The sequence below is a fragment of the Loxodonta africana genome, chromosome 3, assembly GCF_030014295.1.
Source record: "Loxodonta africana isolate mLoxAfr1 chromosome 3, mLoxAfr1.hap2, whole genome shotgun sequence".
In the NCBI taxonomy this organism is placed as follows: domain Eukaryota; kingdom Metazoa; phylum Chordata; class Mammalia; order Proboscidea; family Elephantidae; genus Loxodonta; species Loxodonta africana.
The window spans coordinates 26,857,381-26,876,436 of record NC_087344.1 but is presented as its reverse complement, the minus strand read 5'-3'; the positions used below and the strand labels follow the sequence as shown (position 1 = coordinate 26,876,436).

The window sequence follows — 19,056 nt, the reverse complement described above, 5'->3', positions numbered from 1 at the left end:
CCACGGTAGTCAAAACAGCCTGGTACTGGTAGAACAACAGACACATAGACCAATGGAACAGAATTGAGAATCCAGACGTAAATTCATCCACCTATGAGCAGCCGATATTTGACAAAGGCCCAAAGTCCGTTAAATGGGGAAAAGACAGTCTCTTTAACAAATGATGCTGGCATAACTGGATATTCATCTGCAAAAAAAATGAAACAAGACACATACTTCACACCATGCACAAAAACTAACTCAAAATGGATCAAAGACCTAAATATAAAATCTAAAATGATAAAGATCATGGGAAAAAAAAATAGGAACAAAGCTAGAAGCCCTAACACATGGCATAAATAGAATATAAAACATAACTAACAACGCAGAAGCACCAGAAGAGAAACTAGATAACTGGGAGCTCCTAAAAATCAAACACTTATTGCTCATCAAAAGACTTCACCAAAAGAGTACAAAGACAACCTACAGACTGGGAAATAATTTTTGGCTATGATATATCCGATCAGGCTCTAATCTCTAAAATCTACAAGATACTGCAAAACCTCAACAACAAAAAGACAAATAACCCAATTAAAAAATGGGCAAAAGATACGAACAGGGACTTCACCAAAGAAGACATTCAGGTGACTAACAGATACATGAGGAAATGCTCACGATCATTAGCCTTTACCTGTTGCTGTAGACTTGATTCCTACTCATGGCAACCCTATAGGACAGAGTAGAACTGCCCATAGTTTCCAAGGAGCACCTGGTGGATTTGAACTGCTGATCTATGGTTAACAGCTGCAGCACTTAACCACTACACCACCTAGAGAAATGCAAATCAAAACTACAATGAGATACCGTCAAGGCTAGCATTAATCCAAAAAACACAAAATAATAAATGTTGGAGAGGTTGTGGAGAGACTGGGACACTTAGACACTGCTGTTGGGAATGTAAAATGGTACAACCACTTTGGAAACTGATTTGGCACTTCCCTAAAAAGCTAGAAATAGAAATACCATACGATCCAGCAATCCCACTCCTCAGAACACATCCTAGAGAAATAAGAGCCGTCACACGAATGGATATATGCACACCCATGTTCATTGCAGCACTGTTCACAGTAGTAAAGGATGGAAACAACCTAGGTGCCCAACAATGGACAAATGGATAAACAAACTATGGTATATTCACACAATGGAGTACTACGAAATGGTAAAGAACAACGATGAATCCTCAAAACAACATGGATGAATCTGGAAGGCATTATGCTGAGTGAAATTAGTCGAAAAAGGACAAATATTGTATGAAACCACTATGACAAGAATGCAAGAAAAGGTTTAAACACAGAAGAAAACATTCTTTGATGGTTACAAGGGTGGGGAGGGAGGGAGAGGGTATTCACTTACTAGATAGTAGATAAGAATTATCTTAGGTGAAGGGAAGGACAACACACAATACAGGGGAAGTCAGCACAACTGGACTAAACCAAAAGCTAAGAAGTTTCCTGAATACAATCGAACACTTCGAGGGACAGAGTGTGTGTGTGTGGGGGGGGGGGTGTCTGCGGGACCATGGTTTCAGGGGACATTTAGGTCAATTGGTGTAACAAAGTTTATTAGGAAAATATTCTTCATCCCACTTTGGTGAGTGGCATCTGGGGTCTTAAAAGCTAGCAAGTGGCCATCTAAGATGCATCAATTGGTCCCAACCTACCTGGAGCAAACGAGAATGAAGAACACCAAAGATACAAGGGAAATATTAGCCCAAGAGACAGAAAGGGCCACATAAACCAGAAGAACAAGATGGTGCCTGGCTACCACCAATGACTGCCCTGACAGGGAACACAAGAGAGTCCCTGAAGGAGCAGGAGAAAAGTGGCATGCAGAACTCAAATTTAGGTAAAAGACCAGACTTAATGGTCTGAGACTAGAGGAACCCTGGAAGACATGTTCCCTGGACTCTGTTAACCCAGAAGTAAAACCATTCCTGAAGCCAACTCTTCAAAGATTAGACTGGACTATAGCGCATAAAATGATACTCATGTGGTGTGCTTCTTAGTTTAAGTAGATACAGCAGACTAAAAGGGCAGCTTCTGTCCAGAGGGGAAATGAGAAGGTAGAAAGTGACAGGAGCTGGGTTGAATGGACAGGGGAAATCAGGAGTGGAAAGAAGGAGTGTGCTGTCACATTATGGAGAGCAACTAGGGTCACATAACTGTGTGTAAACTTGAGCTGTAAACTTTCATTTTAAAGCACAATAAAAATTAAATGCTATTTGAAATCATGTGTTGATAAATAAAATTTAAATATTGTTTTTAATAAATAGCTACTGAAATAAAATTTGAAAACGTGTAAAATATAGATTACGTATCCCTCTTCTCTCTCCCTCCCCCGTCCGCCCCCAAAGCCTCCAACGACCCTTGCGTGCAGGCAGCGCAGGAGCCAGTCCGACCGGCCTCGGAGGACCCTGCGTGGCTAAGATGGCGGCACTCATGCAGCAGGCGAGCGGCCTGCCCCGGCTGGCGGCGACCCTCGGCCTGTGCTCCCGCGGTTACCGGGCGCCGCCACCGCCACGCCGCTCGCCGGGGCCCTGGTGGCCGGACCCGGAGAACCCACTGACCCCGCGCTGGCAGCTGGGACCGCGCTACGCGGCCAAGCAGTTCGCACGGCACGGCGCTGCTTCCGGAGTGGCCCCGGGTTCATTGTGGCCGTCGCGGGAGCAGCTGCGCGAGCTGGAGGCCGAGGAGCGCGAGTGGTGCCCCAGCCTAGCTACCATGCAGGAGTCGCTGCGTGAGCAGCAGCTGGCCGAGGAGCAGAAGCGTCGAGCCAGGTGTGTGAGCGCATGGGGGTCGCTCTCCGCTCCCCTGTGGATGACCTGGACCCCAAAAGGTCCATCGGGCGTCTGTTGCGGAGTCTGCATGCTGTAGATTGACGTGCGTGCTCTCCTAGTCGCCAAACAGATCTCCCCGTTGTTCATTCAACATCAAGCCTTAACTGAGCGCATACCGTGGGCAAGGCCCTGCCCCGGGCCCAGAGGACACAGCAGGCAACGGAGGACAGTTAGGAAGATAAAACAGGGTGAAAGTGAATTGGGAAAGGCAGTTTCGGTTTAAGGAGACCCTGGGTGGTGCAAACGGTTAAGCGCTCCACTACTAACCAGAACATTGGTGGTTTGAAGTCCCCCCGCCCAGGACCCTCTGAAGAGTAGCCTGGCAACCTGCATCTCGAAGGTCACAGCCTTGATATTCGTATGTAGCAGTTCTACTATGCACTCATGAGATCACCATAAATCCGAATTAATTCAAATGCAGCTAATGACAATAGCTTTGGTTTGGGAGGCCTCAGGCCTGAGGTAATAATACACAAGCAGAGATCTGAATGACTAGACACAGTCACAGGGAGAGCTTAGGAGAGTTCTCAATAGAGAGAACAGCTTGTGTAAAGACCCTGAGGTAGGAACAGCTAGGAGACAGCTGTGGCCAGAGCAGGGTGAAGGAGGGGGAAAGTAGGAGAAGACTAGGACCAGGGGATAAAAAGGGTAAGTTCTCTAGGACTTTTTGGGCTGCAGGGAGGACTTGGAGGTGGGAGCCATGGAGGCTTCAGAGCAGAGGAGGGACGTGATCTGACCCAGGTATTCACAGGCACCCTCTGGCCACTGTGGTGGGACAAGGTTGTAGGGGGCTAGAGCTGCAGAAGGAAGCTGTTGGAGTCATGCTGCTGGCCTGAAATCAAGGGCAGAGCACAGATTTGGGAAGTGTTCTGGAGGCAAGTCTGAAGGATTGGACTTGAAGACCAGGGGCGGTGCCACTTCCTGTGGGGAGGTGGGCAGGGGGCATAAGCCAGATTGGGGGAGCACGTCAAATGTGGTGCTGAACATTCTTGTCCTCACAACAGCCTAAGAGGGAGGATCACCCTCATTTTAGAGATGAAAACAGGCCTGGAGAGGTGGAGTCTCTTGTTCAGGGTCACCCAGGCAGTAAATGGTGGAGCTGGGGCTTGAGCCTAGACCTCCCGTCTCTGCCCTCCCCAGCTGCATGACCTTGGCTTTAGCTCTTTCAGAATCACTTTTCTGATCTTTAAAATGGGACTGACAGTGGTACCTACTACAAGCTGATAGGGCTGAAGAATGTCCAGTTTCTTGCTTTCATTCATGTGCCTAGAATAGGCACGCAGTGATGAGCGCTAAATGAAGGGGTGAGTGTATCTGTGGGAATGGTCTACTTGAATGGCTCCGTGAATGTTGGACTGACACGGGGTGGCCCACCTACGAGCTCAAGGCCACACAGCATGTTAGTTCCTCTCTCCTGTTTCTTCACTTGTCAAAGCTTTTCCTGACAGTTAATGGCAGCAACTAGTCTTTTCCCATCTTTCAGGGGTAAAGGCCTGGAGGTGGGATGTGGCTGGCTGGGCTCTGCCCCAGATGGGTGAGGGTGCCCACACCACCCACCTCCCCCCCCCCCCCCCCCAGAGAGCAGCTCATCGCAGAGTGCATGGCCAAGATGCCACAAATGATTGAGGACTGGCGGCGGCAGCGGCGGGAGCGCTGGGAGAAGGCACAGGCAGACAAGGAGCGGCGGGCACGGCTACAGGCTGAGGCCCAGGAGCGTCTAGGCTACAACGTGGACCCAAGGAGCACCCGCTTCCAGGAGCTGCTGCAGGACATGGAGAAGGAGCAGCGCAAGCGCCTCAAGGAGGAAAAACAAAGGCAGAGGAAGGAGGCCCGTGCTGCTGCAATGGCAACCGCTGCCACCCAGGACTCAGCTACCTCTAAGGAATCCAGCTCCTAAGGAGGCTGTCCTTTCTCAATAAAGCCTGCTGCCTCAGTGGCCCTAGGAGAGTTCTGTGCTACGTCCTCCTTCAGGGTGCCCCTTGTATGCCCCCTGGTTCCTTCTCCGATACCTGGGGCCAGGAATCACCCCACCCAGCTCTGCTCACATGGATGGATGCTGGACAGGAACCCTAGGCCATGTTGACTCAGGGCTGTAGGGGGGTAAAAAAAATGCAGTGGGGAAATAATGGAGGAGCAGATGGCAGAGGAGAGGAAGGCTTCTGTTTACTAACATTAATCTCCAGTAATTAGCCAATTATCAGGGGGAGGGGCAGTGTAGCCAAAACAGACTGTGGTGATGATGGTCAGGGGTGGGGAGAAGCAGCCCTTCCATGGCTGAGCTGGGACCCGTTGCTGGGGAATGAGACAGCTCCAAGGGGAGGGGAGTCACTGGGAGCCCCGGTCTGTAGGACTCGCAGGCCCTTCTCCCTTCTCTGTGTCTTCACACTGCCTGTGCCCAACTTGCCCCAGACCCAGACAAGCTGGAGTGGGGAGTCCCAGCAGGCAGACCACAGGGCTAGTCTTGAAAACTTTATTCATTTCAAAACCTCTATCATAGAGACACGGTTCTGTTCTTTTTTGTTGTTGTTGTGGGGAGGGGGGGGATGTAGCCTCAGCTTCCACAGTGGCTCTGACGTTTCCCCTTCCCCAGACAGGATAAACTGTGCCTCCTCCCCAGCAAAGGGCTGGAGAGAGTAGGCCAAGGCCAGACTGGGGGAGGGAAGGGGGACTTGGGCACCTGAGCGCCACCCCAGATGGAAAAATTTGGGCCACTCCAATGGAGGATCAAAGTTTGGACTCCAGCTTCCCCTTAGCCTGGAAGAGGGGTGGGGGGAGGTCTCAGGGGCTCTCGGGGGAAGGGGAGGCAAGCAGCCGCCTCTCCATCTGGCTGCAGGGAGCTGGGACAGAGGCCAAGAGGGGCCCATCTGCTGCCTCCCAGTCCTGCCAGCTCTATTGAGCAGGCTGGGCTGGGCTGGGGTGGGGGGCTGGTGGACAGCTGTCTAGCCTGGGTCTTCTCAGGCCGATTTGGGAGTAGGGACACTTGAGGAGAGCAGGAAATGGAATTTTTTTTTTTTTTTTTTTAAAGGTTTTCAACTTTTTTTCCACTTCTTAAATAAACATGAATATATATATATTTCTTTTATAAAACTTCTGGGGAATGGGGGTAAGGTGGGATGGTGGGCAGCCTGGTGTCCCCACATCACTCATCGTCAAAGTTCTGACTCAGGAGGAAGTTGGCAGCCAAGTTCTCGTTTTTTTCACAGGCGAAGTAGGCCTGGATTACCAGGCTCTCTGGAAAGCCAAGGGCCTTCAACTGCAGAAAAAAAGCAGATGTGAGGAGGGGTGGAACAGGCCCCGCCAACCAACAGGGTTCCCCTCAGCCAGGCCTCTTACCCTCTCTATGGCTTCTTTCTCCTGGGGCGTCACCTGGATGTAGTTCATCTGTGGGGCCTCCTCGCCTATGGCACCCACCTCACCCTCCACGTCTGAGATGTCCGCCAGCTCCCCAGGGGGCTCGTTCAACATCTGGATAAACTGCTCCTGGTGCCGGCTAATTTGCTGTGGGGAAGGGAGGGAAAGGATGGTGACCCACGGTCCAGGTCCCCATCACAGAACTTGTTTTCTCATTTGCACAGCAAATATTTAGAAAAGGCCTATAGTCAAACACTGACAACACAGCAGGGAACATGGATTCTGTCCTAGTGGAGGTGATGGTCCAGGACCACAAGTAAATGGGCCAATCACAGACCCACTGAGAGATGGAGGGGGTGCTGGGAGGGAAGGGAGGAAGGTGCTTCCTCCAGGCAGAGGAAACAAGTGCAAAGGACTGGAATTGGGAATACATTTGGCAAATCCCAGAAACAGAAGAGCCACATAGCAGGAAAACAAACGGGAAAGAGGAAGAGACAGAAACCAGGCCCAACTTATTCTCTGAGATGGGAAGCAAGGTCTCTGATGATTAAATGGGGAACAACCTTTCAAAAAAATTAACTCATCGGGGTGTTGGCTCCTGGGGTTCTGACTCGATTCTGTTTTTGTGTACATTTGACAATTTTCACATTATGGGAAAAAGTGGTCTTTAAATTATCTGGCTTCTGAATGGAGAGTGGACCGTGGGGAACTATGCAGAACCAGGGGCCTGGAGAGACGCTGCCTGGGGTCCAGGTGAAGAGAGGTGGGGCAGCCACGGAGGTGCAGCACAGGGTGGGCTGAGCAACACATTCTAGAAGGACAGCAGAGGGACAGGTGATAGACTGCAGGAGGCCCTTGGGACCTGGGGCAGGAGCAACCTCAGCACTGGAGGAGGAAGGACAGCATAGGGGAGGAGGTGGGTATCCCACATCAGTTCTGCTCAAATCTAAAATGCCTAGAAAGCACTTTCATGGAGGCATCAAGTCAGCCACAACGAATGTGGCATTCCACAGATGTCTGGGCTGATTATATCATTTGGGGGTCAACACACAGACTGAAGGCCCCAGAACACTATGAGTGGAAGATTGAGTGCAAGTTAAGGATAGAGCTGTGCAGCATCTAGAGGGGCGAGAGCAGGTGGAGCCAGCATGAGACTGACAAGTGGGAAGAAAAGCAGCCACCTGCAGGGTCCTGAGCCAGAGCCCCCAGCGGAACCTGTCCCACTCCTCTGGGCTTCTTCAGGACCCTGCTCACCCAGGGTGTCACCTGCCCCTCTGCCTGGAGTCTTGCTAAGCACATTGGCCCCAGAGCCAGCTAGGGCACAGCTGTCTTGGGTGCCACCACCCAATCCGACAGACATTTATGAAGCACCAGCTATATACAGAGCCAAGCAAGAGCCAAAACAGTCATACAGGAGAGCATAGAACCCAGAGACTAGAGGCACACACTCCACCAGCTTTGCGACTCTGGGTGACTGACAGCCTAGTCCAAGCTTCTAACATATTCCTGGAGCAGGGAGCACGACGATGACACAAATCGTTGAAATAATTATGTGACGTTGTGTAGATCTACAGGTCACAGGAAGTAGAGAAGAATCCTGCTGTCCAGGTGCAGAGCAACTCCTACGTACCACACTGGGCCAGGCTTGCTCCTTAGGGCCGTGGTGCCCGGAGGGGAGGGAAGATGGTACCTACCCTAGCTCCCTCAACTCCCAGGGTCGCACCTGCAAAAGCTGAGGGTTCTCCTGGCCCAACTGCTGGAGCAGGGCGGGCAGCAGCGCTGGGTTTTGCTGTATCACCTGCCGCATGTTCTGAAACTGGGGCTGGTCCCGCAGGAACTCCAGGGGATTGTCTCCTACTGGCAGCAGGAGGGGGTACAGTCAGACACCATGCACGACTCCCAGGAGCATGGGGGTTCATATGCCCTAAGAGCAAACACCCCATGTGCACACCTCCCGGCCTGCTCACCTGCTTCTGTAGCCGGCTGCTCGGACACCTGGCTCTCTTGGACGGAGCTGTGCTCTGGCTCAGGGCTCCCAGGAATTCCCTGTCAGGGGTCCTTTTTAGTGCTAACGCCTCTGGGTTTCGTGCCCAGCCCTGGTGGGAGACCCTCTTTCCCAGGTCCACCCCACCACTCAAGTCCTGCCTCCTGCAGGAAGCCTTATCTGGTCGGAACCACCACCCAGTCTTCTGGGGACAGCTTTTAGCTCCCTGAATGCCCATCAGTGCAGCAAGGCTCTGGGATGCCCTCCAAAGCCTCCCTGGGGAGGCAGCAGCCCCACCTCACCGTGAGCAGATACTCCACAGCACGGTGGGGGTTGTTGTAGCTGGCTCTCAGGGCAGCCACAACCCGCTCCCGCTCATAACCCATGGACATGATCTCTGTCAGCATCGTTTCATACTCAGAGCCAGTCACTGTATAGGAAGAAGGCCTGGGTCACCAGGGAGAGGAAAGGGCAGCACCCAGGCCCTCCCACACCCAGGGACCACCCACCCACCTAGCGTGGAGGCCGCATCTTCCTCTCGCCCGCTGCTACCTGAAGAGGGAACAGAGCTGCAAATTCAAGAGAGAGAAATCGGACCCTGGCTTTTGCCAGCTTGCCCTCCTTCCAGGTGCATGGGACCACGTATGTGGGTACTGGAATGTACTGGGAGAACAGAACCCAAGCTGGAACTGCCCCTCTGCCTTACCCTGACACAGACTCCGGGGACATCGTGGGGACTGATTCCTCTGATGGGCTCTTGTCCTCTTTGGCCGTAGGTGGGGGATGAGACATGCCTGAGGCAGGGGCTGGCGGGAAGGATGTGGAGGACTCAGGGGCAGCAGTGGGTGAAGTCTCCGGGGGTGCCGAGGTGCCTGGGCCAGCTTTGGCCTGTGGTAGCCAGGAAAAGGGAACGGTGTTAGCACCCCTATCAAGCTCCAATATCCCGCCTTATTGCAGCCCCACCCTGCTCATGGCTAATCTGTCCTGGGCACATGTGCTCTTAGCCAGCTCCACAGCAAATCCACACACCCTCCCAGCAAGCACGCTTCACCAACCTTGGTCACCATGACAACCACAAAGTTCTTCTCATCTATGCGATAGTCCCTGATGGGGACATCGTCACTCAGGATCTTGCCGGCATAAATAAGCTTCTGTCCAGCCACGGGGAAAGCATCCCGACCCTTCTCAGCTTCTATCTTCTCCTTTAGGACCTTCACCTGAACGAAAGAATACAGAGCCATTGCAAACCCCCCAAGAGTCCCTCTTCTTGTCCAGTCTGGGGGGAGTGGCTACAAGCCCTGAAAGGCAGAAAGGCTAAACCTCATAGCCACGCGTACCAGATGTGAATCTGTTGAACCATCCCACCGTTCAACAGATCGTTTACTGAGTGCCTTCTATGTGCCAGGTGCTGTTTCTGGCACTGAAGTCACAGAAAATAAAACTCAACACATGGCCCTGCTCTCATGGAAACGACACTGGTGTGCGGAGAACAAAAGGAACATTTTTTTAAATAACATAAAGTGTGCTGAAAAATAATAAAAAGAAGCGTCCCCCATTCTATGCTGACAACCTTGGGCAATAAGACTACACAATATTTACTTAAAACATCTTATGTCACTAATACTATCCTACATGTATAGGTTATCACACACATGTAAGTTCTCATCTTATATTTGCCAAAACAGACAGGAAAGTTAAGCAACTTGCCCAAAATCAAACAAATAAGCTGGTCAAAAAACATAAGTCTATTTTCTTTTCTACAAAAAGTGGGTTTTAATGTCTCTCTTAGGGGGTAGCTGTGCAAAAAGTGGCAAGTACACCGGTTAACACACTTATTACGTTTAAGTCCTAAGCTCCTTCCAGCCAAAAACAGCGTAGTGTTCAGACCGTAAGCTCTCACACTAGGCAGAATGGAATTAGAATTCTAGCTCTGCCACTTATTAGCTATATATGACTGTAGTAAAACGAAGAATATCAGTTTCCAAACAACAAGCTGTTTTACACATTTAGTAAGACAATAGCACCAAAAAGCTCAATCAACGAGTAAAGAATAAATGGACCACTAAAACCAATACGATTCGACCGTTTATTATCATCTTCATCGCTGTCATCACTCCGCATCTCCCGATCACCAATCCTGGATTCAGCTGCCAACGTTCCGAGAAGCTGCCTGCAAAGCCGGGAACGCGGGAGCCCCCGCCCTGGAGAGCGCGACCCGGCCGGGAATCCGAGCCTACGGCTTCCTGCGCCCCGCGAGAAAGCACTGACATTGGAGCCGGGGCCTGGCGGGCGCCCCGGGGGTGGGGCCTCGCCCCAAGACTCGCCAGGGAGCGGCCGAGCCGCTGGGGGCTGGGTCGGGGACCATGGAGGAGATCCGAGGAGGTCCGGCAGGTGGGGAGACGACAGGACCTGACCCGCACCCACCTCTGCGCCCCTCTCACCGGGATCCCGGCCTCCCCGCCCCCACCCTACCCCCGGCACCCGTCGTAGCTCCTGCCCGCGGGGCTCAGCCCGGCCCGCACCGTCTCATCAGGTTCCATGCGGATCTTGAAGGTCTGCTGCTGCAGCGTTTTGAGCGTGATGGTGACGGCCATGGCAGGGCCGAGCGACGGATCCTGGCCCTGGGATCCTCACACAACATGCAACTCACGCCGCCGCCATCTTAGCGCCCAGCAGCGCCGCGCGCAGACCGCTTCCGGGGCAGATGGTGCGTGCGCCGGCCACCGTGCACGTGACCGGCGCGTGGCTCTTAGGTTCGTGGGCTGGGACCTGCGCGTCCTCTGACCAGGCATGCGCAGATTAACACCACTCCTGGGGAGGGGGGAGACTCCTTGCACAGCGCGCCCACCCGTCACGTGGCTTCCTGGGAGTGACGCCATGCCGGTTAGCGGTGACGTCATGTGGCCACAAAATGGCTCCGGTTTCCCCTGCTTCCACGCGGAAGTGACTTAAAAAATTATTTTTGGTGACGTTGAATAAAAGTTATGTACTTACATTTCTTCTGTTAAATGTTCATGTTTTTGCCCATTCAAATGAGCTTTGTATTATTCCAGCTGTGGAGCCTTGAATGTGGAAACTACTCAAGATGGGAAAGGATACCTGGAAAGTCACCAACAATTTAGAAAAACTCATTTGGGCGTGGAAACAGAAGGAGCACTGGTACGATTTTGTGGTTTCACTTATTCGCTCCTGAAGAGGATGATTTTTGGGGCCTCCCACCGCTGCTGCTATTTGTCCAGCCACTTTGGTCACAGAATCCTGGGTCTGACTCCAAAAACACTTAATGAAGACGTTAACTTAAAAGGCTTCCTTCCAATAAATAGCCATAGCGCACACAAAGGAATGGAAGCATGAAGGAGCAAGTGGAGGGAACAAGGGGAGTTAGGTTTGCCATCACAAAGCCCGTGCTTTGAGACTGGATGGCTTGGAGGAGCAGGCTTGATTCCCAGTTAGGGTATCGAAAGTGGAAGCCTGGAGGCCAGAGGCGGCTGTGGCAACAAACCTGACCTTTCCCCAACTGACCATCATTAAATCCAAACCTGCTGCTCTCACAGTTCCCATCCAACTCACCCAGGCTGGGCACTGGACAGTCCTCACCAACTGCCCAACAACTGTAACCAAGTCATGCTGCCTCTCTCCACTCCATGCCCTGAGCCTATGCAAACCTCCACCAGCACCAGCCAGGAGCAGCTTACAGCTTCTTACCCTCTCCTGAAACAGGGTCCATCAACTCCCCCATCCTCCTCACTGGGCTTTCACCATCTTGCCATAGGCAGCTTCCTGGATCTCCACCTCTGCTCTCTCTGCACTACCTCAAGCCCTCTTTCCCCTCAACGGGTTCAGACCCCATCATGGCTATGGCTACAGAAGACCACAGGAACTTGGGGTTGTGCTTGAACCTATTTCCTCGATTATAAAAGTAAATAGCTTTTAACTCCGGCTGGTATTAAAAAAAAGTTTAAAAGCACTAACAGCCATGTAATCATTAGGTAATAGGGACAGAAAAAAGCTCAATGACGAGATAAACCATGAGACAGTGTTCAGGTGTGGATTGAAATCCCTGCCCCACCACTAAGTTCTGTGCCTCAGTCTCCTCACAATCAAAGCAAATAGGTAACAGAACTAAAAGAGTTAATACATGGAATATTTTTTAACAGTTATCCTCCAATTTGGGCTCACTAGACAAGCAAGGGCCTTTGTAACCTTGTGGGATGACACTCAGCCAACTCTTCAGCAGCTGAAAAATGAAAATTCAGAGAACCTATTACTTAGGAGCCAACCCCCCCCCCGAAAAAAAGGCCATCTTTGGTTCCCAGATGTCCATCCTCCCCCGAAAAAGGAAACACAGAAGGAAGACACAAAACTTAATTTAATAGAAATTTTGCATGTAGTTCTTACATTCTCAGTATGAGCTGAGCTGGAACCTGCTGCCCCACCCAGAAGTGGCCCAGTCCTGGGAGTAGGGAGAAAGTGGGGGCAGAGCTTGGGCCCTAAGAGCCCCATTCTTTCTCAGTGCTGGGGGCGCTGGGATGCCACCCCTTTCTCCTGATGCCCCCCGGACTCCAGGAAGGAGAGCAGATGGAATCTCAGGCCTGGGCTTCTCCACACCCACTCCCTGACCCCCAGGCTGGAAAGGAACTAAGGGATTCAGGCAGAGAACAGAGGAAGGAAAAGATGTGAAGAAAGATGAGACCCAGGGGTGGGGGCTGAGGGAGAATCAAAGACAAAACACCAGTTAAAAAAAAAAAAAAAAGGAGGGGGGGACAAAACCAAAATCCACCCCAAATCTGAAACCGCCTGGAAAAAGTGAAAGTTCTCCAGTCTCATAGAGACATTATTTGGCGTGGCCGGCTCTGTGGCAGGAGCGCTCAGGCCTCAGTCCAGCCCCAGAGGCAGGTGGCATGGCCTCTACAGCTCATCCTTGGCCTGGCCCACATCTTCCTCCTCATCCTCCTCTTTGTCCTCTTCATCCTCATCATCTTCATCTTTGTCCTCCTCTTCTTCTTTGTCCTCTGCCGCCTCCTCTTCCTTGCGTTTCTTGTCCTCTTCCTCTTCCTTTAGCCTCTGCTCTTCGTCCTGCTTGTCCTTCATGAGCTTTTCTGCAGCCTGTGGGCCCAGACCATACACCTCAGAGCCTGTCCCCTACCTGCCAGCCCTGTCCACCCCCAAACCCAGGCCTGGGGCCGGCCCCACCTTTGTGACACCCCACGTCTCGTTGCCAAACTCCTCAGCATAGGCCTCGTCGTTGGTGATGAGGAAATTGTCAAAGATGGTGCCAGACTTGACCTGGGGGTGAGTGGAGAGAGAAGTGATTAGAGATGACACTTGGTGGCCCTAGCCTTGGACGAGGCTCACATCTGTGTTCCTATATTCATTTTATGCTACCTCGGTCTCTACATTTCTTTATAAACACATGTATAGAAGAATAGCATTGCTAATATTACACTTAAAAATAGACAGGGACTGCAGTCCACCCACCTGACTTTAAAATCCCAGCTCTGCTACTTCTCATTTCTTCACTCACTTATAGTTATCAAGTACCTACTGCGTGCCAAGTACTCTTCTAGGCGGAATATACACCGGTGAACAAGGGAACAGACACACAAAAATTCAGAACTACAAATGCAAACTTCTAACGGGGTGATCTAACCGCCTTATGGGCTGGGAGAATTGAATTGATTCAAATAAAGGTATTTGAGAAAACTACCTGGCACACAGCAAGTGCTCCCTAAAAACAGGCCAGGAAATACTTCAAGAACAGAAAAAGGATCATTTTGGAGTCAGACCTACCTGCATTTGAATCCTACCTCCTCTGTTCCTTGTCTTCTGGGTTAAGATTCTGTCACTCCTCCCCCCCAGGATCCTCCTTCCTCCTCCCGCTGTGCCTCACCTGCCAGAGATCTAGGCCCAGCACAGCAAAGCTGTCATAGGAGTAGATGTTAGCATCAGGGGAGTACTCGGGGTTGTCTATCTCTGGGTGGATCCACTTGCCCTTGTAATCTGGGTTGTCAATCTGCCGGGGTTTCCACTCACCCTGTGGAGGATAAAACCTGATGGTGGGCAAAGTTCTGTGCCCTCTCCACCATACACCCCAGCCCTACTCAGAGCCCCAAGCCCACCTTGTACTCAGGGTTCTGAATCACGGGTGGTTCCCACTCTCCATCCATCTCCTCATCCCAGTCCTCGGGCTTCTTGGCATCGGGATCAGGGATGTGCTCAGGCTTGTCCCAGTCCTGGGCGTACACAAGGAGGTCAGAGTCAGCTTGGCTCTCTGTCCTCCACACCCTCTACTGTGGACAGCCCTGGCCTAAGCACCAACCTCAGGCTTGGAGTCTGTGGGGTCGTCGATCTTGGCCCGCTCATCCCAGTCTTCAGGCTTGGCAGCACTGGGATCCTTTATCTTCTTGGGTGGCAGGAAGTCCCAATCATCTTCCAAGGAGCCTGACTCTACCTGACTGTTGTCGATCTTCACCTCATAGGTGTTATCGGGCCTCACGATCAGAGTATACAGGTGTGTGAATTCATCATCCTGGAGAGGGCGGGAAGTGAGTGGTCCCGCCCACCCGGCTGGCCTTGGATCCTCCCTGGAAGCCCTCTGCCACCACCCCCAGGCAAACCTTGCAACGGATGTCCTTGTTGATCAGCACGTTCTTGCCCTTGTAGTTGAAGATGACATGAACCTTCTTGGTGCCTGGGCCACAGATGTCAGGGCCTAAGTGGGAAACAGGTTCAGTTAGAGCCAAAGGCTGCCCACACCAGGAGCTCCCACCCCTCTTTGCAAAAGACTTCATTCTCAAAATCCATATGTTAGTATAGACCATCTTTTAAGTCTAACAGACTGTGTATAGAACCTTAAATTAAAAAGTTATCACTGCAGAACTTAGTATCCTCATTTATAAAATGAGGCAACAGCTACTAACGATAACACGATAACACAGACACTTATAAATCACCAGCATAAACTCAGCTAACTGTATCTATTCTCCTAGCTTTCCTGCTATGGAAATGAGTGTCAGTAAGTTCTTTCTGTAGTCTCAGGACCACCTTTCACTGGTTGAAGAGCCCAAAGGAAGGGTACAGAAGTCACCACTGGGCAGGGCCCCTCACCAAACATGATGTTGTATTCAGAGTCCCCATGCATGTCCGCCTGGTCTAAACCATCAGGAAACAGCTTCACATAGCCGCCCCCACAGTCGATGTTCTGCTCATGCTTCACAGTAAACTGCACTACCAGCGTCTTGTCCTTGTTGCTGAAGGGCTCAAATCTTGCCGACAGGGCGTAGAAGCGGGCGTCCTGGCTTGTCTGCAGCCCTGGCATAAAACGGTGATGAGGACACAGCTAAACCACCACCCCCAGGACCCTCGGCTTCCCACAATACAGACAACTCCCTTTCTCTACTGATCCTACTCCTGGGGATGCCCAAGTTCCGTATAGAGACTAAGGCTTCCGCCATAAAGTTGTCCCAGATCTGGGCACCCACCCCCAGGTTCTTACCCTTATCTTTCTCCTGGTCACCGTAGAACTTGCCGGAACTCAGAACGAACTTGCCAAAATCCGACTTGTGTGTGGATTCGACCCAGCGGTCGGTCCACCCATCTAAGGAGTCAAAGGAACACGTCAGGGTGACCGCGCTGACCATCCACCCCCCACATCGCCGGGGGCCACAAGCTCCTAGGAGCAGATAAGGAAATCTTCCCTGACACCCCCCACCCCAACCTCTAGTTTGACACCTCAAGCGAACGCTAACCCCCACCGCAGGAGGCAGCTGCGCCCTCGGCGCTCCCCAGGAACGCAGGAAGGATCGCCTGCGGCTCTGGTCCCTGGAGGCCACAGTGTTGGTCCTTTGAGCAGTAATTACAGACAACGGAGATCCGAGCCGGGGACCAGCCGCGTCCTCGGGGCACCTTTGGGACGGGACCAGGTATTACCTCCGTCCAGAAACTGCTCCTTGAAGTACACGGTGGGCTCAGCGGCGGCCAAGCCAAGTAGGCCGAGCAGCAGCGGCACGGGTAGCAGCATGGCGGGCCGAAGGGGGCGGTGGCACGCAAGCCCTTTAAGACACTACCCTGCCAGCGGCTCTGCAATAGGGACGGACGCCGTCAGCGGCCGTGCGCTTTTATACCTACCCGCCTCTCAAACCAACCTGGCCCAGCCTTTGCACCCGCCCTCCGTGCTTTATCATTGGTCTGTGGCTTCGAACACCCCTTTCCATTGGACTCTTGCCGGCTCAGCATATTAGGCTGTGCCTCGGAACGCTGGGTTCCCAGATGGCCGATTTCTATTGGCCCCACCGCAGGCCAATGAAGGTCGACCACGCGTTGTGGGGGACGCCCACCGGTGGGGTGGGGGCTGCGAGCCTCTCTGGCCAGGTCATGTGACTAGCCCTCAGCCCAGCCCAGTCCTCGCTCGCGCGCATTGCTTCTCGTCTGGGCGTTTAAAGAACCCGCGCGAGCGCAGGTGTCACCGCGCTGGGCCGATGTCCTTCCCCAACCTCGCCGCCTCCCGTCCCCCCTGCGTAGAGGGATGAGCACGGCCTTTGGGCTTTACAAGCCACTCAGCTTTATACCCTGCATTTGAGAAACCACCCTGACGGTGGGCTTCCCCTTGCCCTAGAATGGGGCAGAACTCAGGCGCTGGGGTCCTAGGGCGTTCCTGCACCCCGGTGCCAGGGCTACAGCCATGCAGGCCAACCAGGTGGGTGCTAGTTCTCCTCCCCATGGCCTCCAGTGCCTCGGAAACTTGTCAGACTGCTGCTTTGTGACCTGGGGCAAGACACGGCCTCTCTGAGATCACAGGAGTTCCTGAGAGGCCAAACGCCCCTGGCCAGCTCCTACCTGGCAGAAATGCTTTCAGCGCTTTTAGAGGTGTACAGGGACAGAGAGAAGGAAGCCCAGAAGGCTCAAAGATGTGGCTCCTAGAGTGAAGATTGTGTTGCTTCCTTAGTTACAGCCTCCCCTTTGCTCCCCCCTCAGCCTGTAAATGAAAAGGGTCGCCGTCTTGTGGTCTCCCACAAACCGTCTAGCTTTTGCAATTAAACGGCTAAGGGCAAGAGGGCAGGGGGTCCGTTGAAGAGGAAAAAGAGAGGCAGACGGTAGGAAAGATAAGGTCCAAGGGAGAAGGATGGGACCCCTGGATCTAGAGTCTTCTGAAGCCAGAGGCATGAGACCATACCAGATCCCTGCCCCCAGGCTGCAGAGAGGAGGAAGGAGGGCTAGGGATTTTCCGGTCTCCAACATAGTAGGCCCTAGACCTGGGAACGAGGAAGTGGACTGTGGAAAGGGGAGCGGTGGGAAATCCTGGGACAAGGGCATGGAAGGGATGCTTTTTTAGTGGTGAGGAGTCCAGAAGCGGAGGAAAGAAAGGTCTCGAAGAAATAGAGGTACTGCCCCTTTCCTCAGTCAGTATTTTCTGTCACCAGCAGAGGCAGATTAATCAGTAAGCAACGCACAAACCCCCAGTGGCACAGCAGTTAAGAGCTCGGCTGCAAACCAAAAGGTTGGCAGCTCAAATCCACCAGCCACTCCTTGGAAACCCTATGAGGCAGTTCTCCTCGGTCCTATAGGGTCACTATGAGTTGGAATTGACTCACAGCAACATATAGTAAAAACAACGTATGCATGGGCTTAGTTTTGTTTATGGACTAATCTGTAGTACACAATGGTTTCAAGTGAAATTGTGCACTACAGGTAAGTAAATAAGTAAAAGTAAGCCCGTGTGTACCTTGCTTATTGAATAATCTGTCCCTGGCACCAACCTGCCCCCCTCAAAAGGAGGCCCAGGTGCAGGGTGACTACCCCAGGCCTGCCACCCCTGTCCTCAGTGTCCTGGACAGAAAATGGGCTTGTGCTTCCTGCCTGAGGGTAGACATTGTGCCTGTCTTGTTCTCACTATTCCCCAGTGTCTACTGCAGCACCTGGCAAAGAACATGCTTAAAAATGACTTGCCGCATGACAGAAAGAATGAAGGACTCTTGTGGGAATGAAATAAAAACAGGGGAAGTGCTTGGAAACTAGCCTTACCTAGAGAAAGGACTCTGAGAGACATGTCTCCCTGACACCTGAGGCAGGTGGGTCAGGATTGGGTATCACCATTTTATAGACTCAATAATTGTGACGGTTAACTGAATAAGTGTGTTTGCTCAGAAAAGTGGCTGACATATGGTCTACACACACTCAGTATTAGCAATTACTGCATACATGAGTATGCACTATTTCACTTAATTTTCACAATAACCTGGGCTTTTATCATCTCCACCAGGTGAGGAAACCAAGGCACAGAAAGATTAAGCGATTTGGCTGAGTGACATAAATGGAAGAACTGGAATTTGAATCTGTTTGCACCGTCTAATACAGTCAGTCACATGTGACTACTAGCCCTGTAAAATGTGGCTAGTCCAAACTAAGATATGCTGTAAGTGTAAAATATACATCAAATTTCAAAGAGTTAACTAAAAAAGGAATGCAAAATATCTCAGTAACTTTCTTTTTTTAAATAATTTTTATTGTGCTTTAAGTGAAAGTTTACAAATGAAGTCAGTCTCTCACATATAAACTTACATACACCTTACTACATACTCCCACTTACTCTCCCCCTAATGAGTCAGCCCGCTCCCTCCTTCCAGTCTCTCCTTTCATGGCCATTTTGCCAGTTTCTAACCCCCTCTACCCTCCCATCTCCCCTCCAGGCAGGAGATGCCAACACAGTCTCAAGTGTCCACCTGATACAAGTAGCTCACCCCTCATCAGCATCTCTCTCCAACCCATTGTCCAGTCCATTCTATGTCTGATGAGTTGTCTTCTGGAATGGTTCCTGTCCTGGGCCTACAGAAGGTTTGGGGACCATGAC

The 19,056-nt window shown here is 51.8% G+C and overlaps 3 protein-coding genes across 6 annotated transcripts; 1 reads left to right on the top strand and 2 right to left on the bottom strand.

Moving 5' to 3' along the window:
- The first annotated feature begins 2,450 nt into the window (after nucleotides 1-2,450).
- Nucleotides 2,451-12,996, top strand: GADD45GIP1 (GADD45G interacting protein 1). The gene is made up of 2 exons (XM_064280771.1): nucleotides 2,451-2,815; nucleotides 4,454-12,996. Exons 1-2 carry the CDS (start codon nucleotides 2,466-2,468, stop codon nucleotides 4,770-4,772), a joined length of 669 nt encoding a protein of 222 aa, XP_064136841.1. The 5' UTR covers nucleotides 2,451-2,465; the 3' UTR covers nucleotides 4,773-12,996.
- Nucleotides 5,849-10,839, bottom strand: RAD23A (RAD23 homolog A, nucleotide excision repair protein). Of its 2 annotated transcripts, none has more exons than XM_003413063.4 (9): nucleotides 10,733-10,839; nucleotides 9,266-9,427; nucleotides 8,917-9,098; nucleotides 8,724-8,779; nucleotides 8,513-8,640; nucleotides 8,194-8,272; nucleotides 7,950-8,083; nucleotides 6,209-6,373; nucleotides 5,849-6,128 (listed from the first exon to the last, which is right to left on the bottom strand). In XM_003413063.4, the coding sequence occupies exons 1-9, from the start codon at nucleotides 10,802-10,804 to the stop codon at nucleotides 6,015-6,017; spliced, it is 1,092 nt and encodes a 363-aa protein (XP_003413111.1). In that variant the 5' UTR covers nucleotides 10,805-10,839; the 3' UTR covers nucleotides 5,849-6,014. The 2 variants fall into 2 exon arrangements, with proteins under 2 accessions (XP_003413111.1, XP_010591581.1); XM_010593279.3 differs by having other exon boundaries at nucleotides 7,950-8,080.
- On the bottom strand, nucleotides 12,562-16,298 carry CALR (calreticulin). Of its 3 annotated transcripts, XM_010593280.3 has the most exons (9): nucleotides 16,140-16,295; nucleotides 15,706-15,807; nucleotides 15,318-15,521; nucleotides 14,828-14,922; nucleotides 14,530-14,739; nucleotides 14,330-14,443; nucleotides 14,101-14,244; nucleotides 13,404-13,496; nucleotides 12,562-13,316 (listed from the first exon to the last, which is right to left on the bottom strand). In XM_010593280.3, exons 1-9 carry the CDS (start codon nucleotides 16,228-16,230, stop codon nucleotides 13,119-13,121), a joined length of 1,251 nt encoding a protein of 416 aa, XP_010591582.2. In that variant the 5' UTR covers nucleotides 16,231-16,295; the 3' UTR covers nucleotides 12,562-13,118. The 3 variants fall into 3 exon arrangements, with proteins under 3 accessions (XP_010591582.2, XP_023408103.2, XP_023408104.2); XM_023552335.2 differs by lacking the exon at nucleotides 14,101-14,244 and having other exon boundaries at nucleotides 16,140-16,298; XM_023552336.2 differs by lacking the exon at nucleotides 15,318-15,521 and having other exon boundaries at nucleotides 16,140-16,296.
- Between the last annotated feature and the right edge of the window lie 2,758 nt (nucleotides 16,299-19,056).

Excerpts from the sequence above, each read along its gene's own strand:
- GADD45GIP1 (XM_064280771.1), top strand. The coding sequence starts at position 2,466 with ATGGCGGCACTCATGCAGCAGGCGAGCGGCCTGCCCCGGCTGGCGGCG. Across the intron at positions 2,816-4,453 it reads GAGCAGAAGCGTCGAGCCAG|AGAGCAGCTCATCGCAGAGT; the intron begins GTGTGTGAGCGC and ends CCCCCCCCCCAG.
- RAD23A (XM_003413063.4), bottom strand. The coding sequence starts at position 10,804 with ATGGCCGTCACCATCACGCTCAAAACGCTGCAGCAGCAGACCTTCAAG. Across the intron at positions 8,084-8,193 it reads GCAGCCGGCTACAGAAGCAG|TAGGAGACAATCCCCTGGAG; the intron begins GTGAGCAGGCCG and ends TCCTGCTGCCAG. Across the intron at positions 6,129-6,208 it reads AGAAAGAAGCCATAGAGAGG|TTGAAGGCCCTTGGCTTTCC; the intron begins GTAAGAGGCCTG and ends TTTTTTCTGCAG.
- CALR (XM_010593280.3), bottom strand. The coding sequence starts at position 16,230 with ATGCTGCTACCCGTGCCGCTGCTGCTCGGCCTACTTGGCTTGGCCGCC. Across the intron at positions 14,444-14,529 it reads CCACAGACTCCAAGCCTGAG|GACTGGGACAAGCCTGAGCA; the intron begins GTTGGTGCTTAG and ends GTGTACGCCCAG. Across the intron at positions 13,497-14,100 it reads TGGGCCTAGATCTCTGGCAG|GTCAAGTCTGGCACCATCTT; the intron begins GTGAGGCACAGC and ends ACTCACCCCCAG.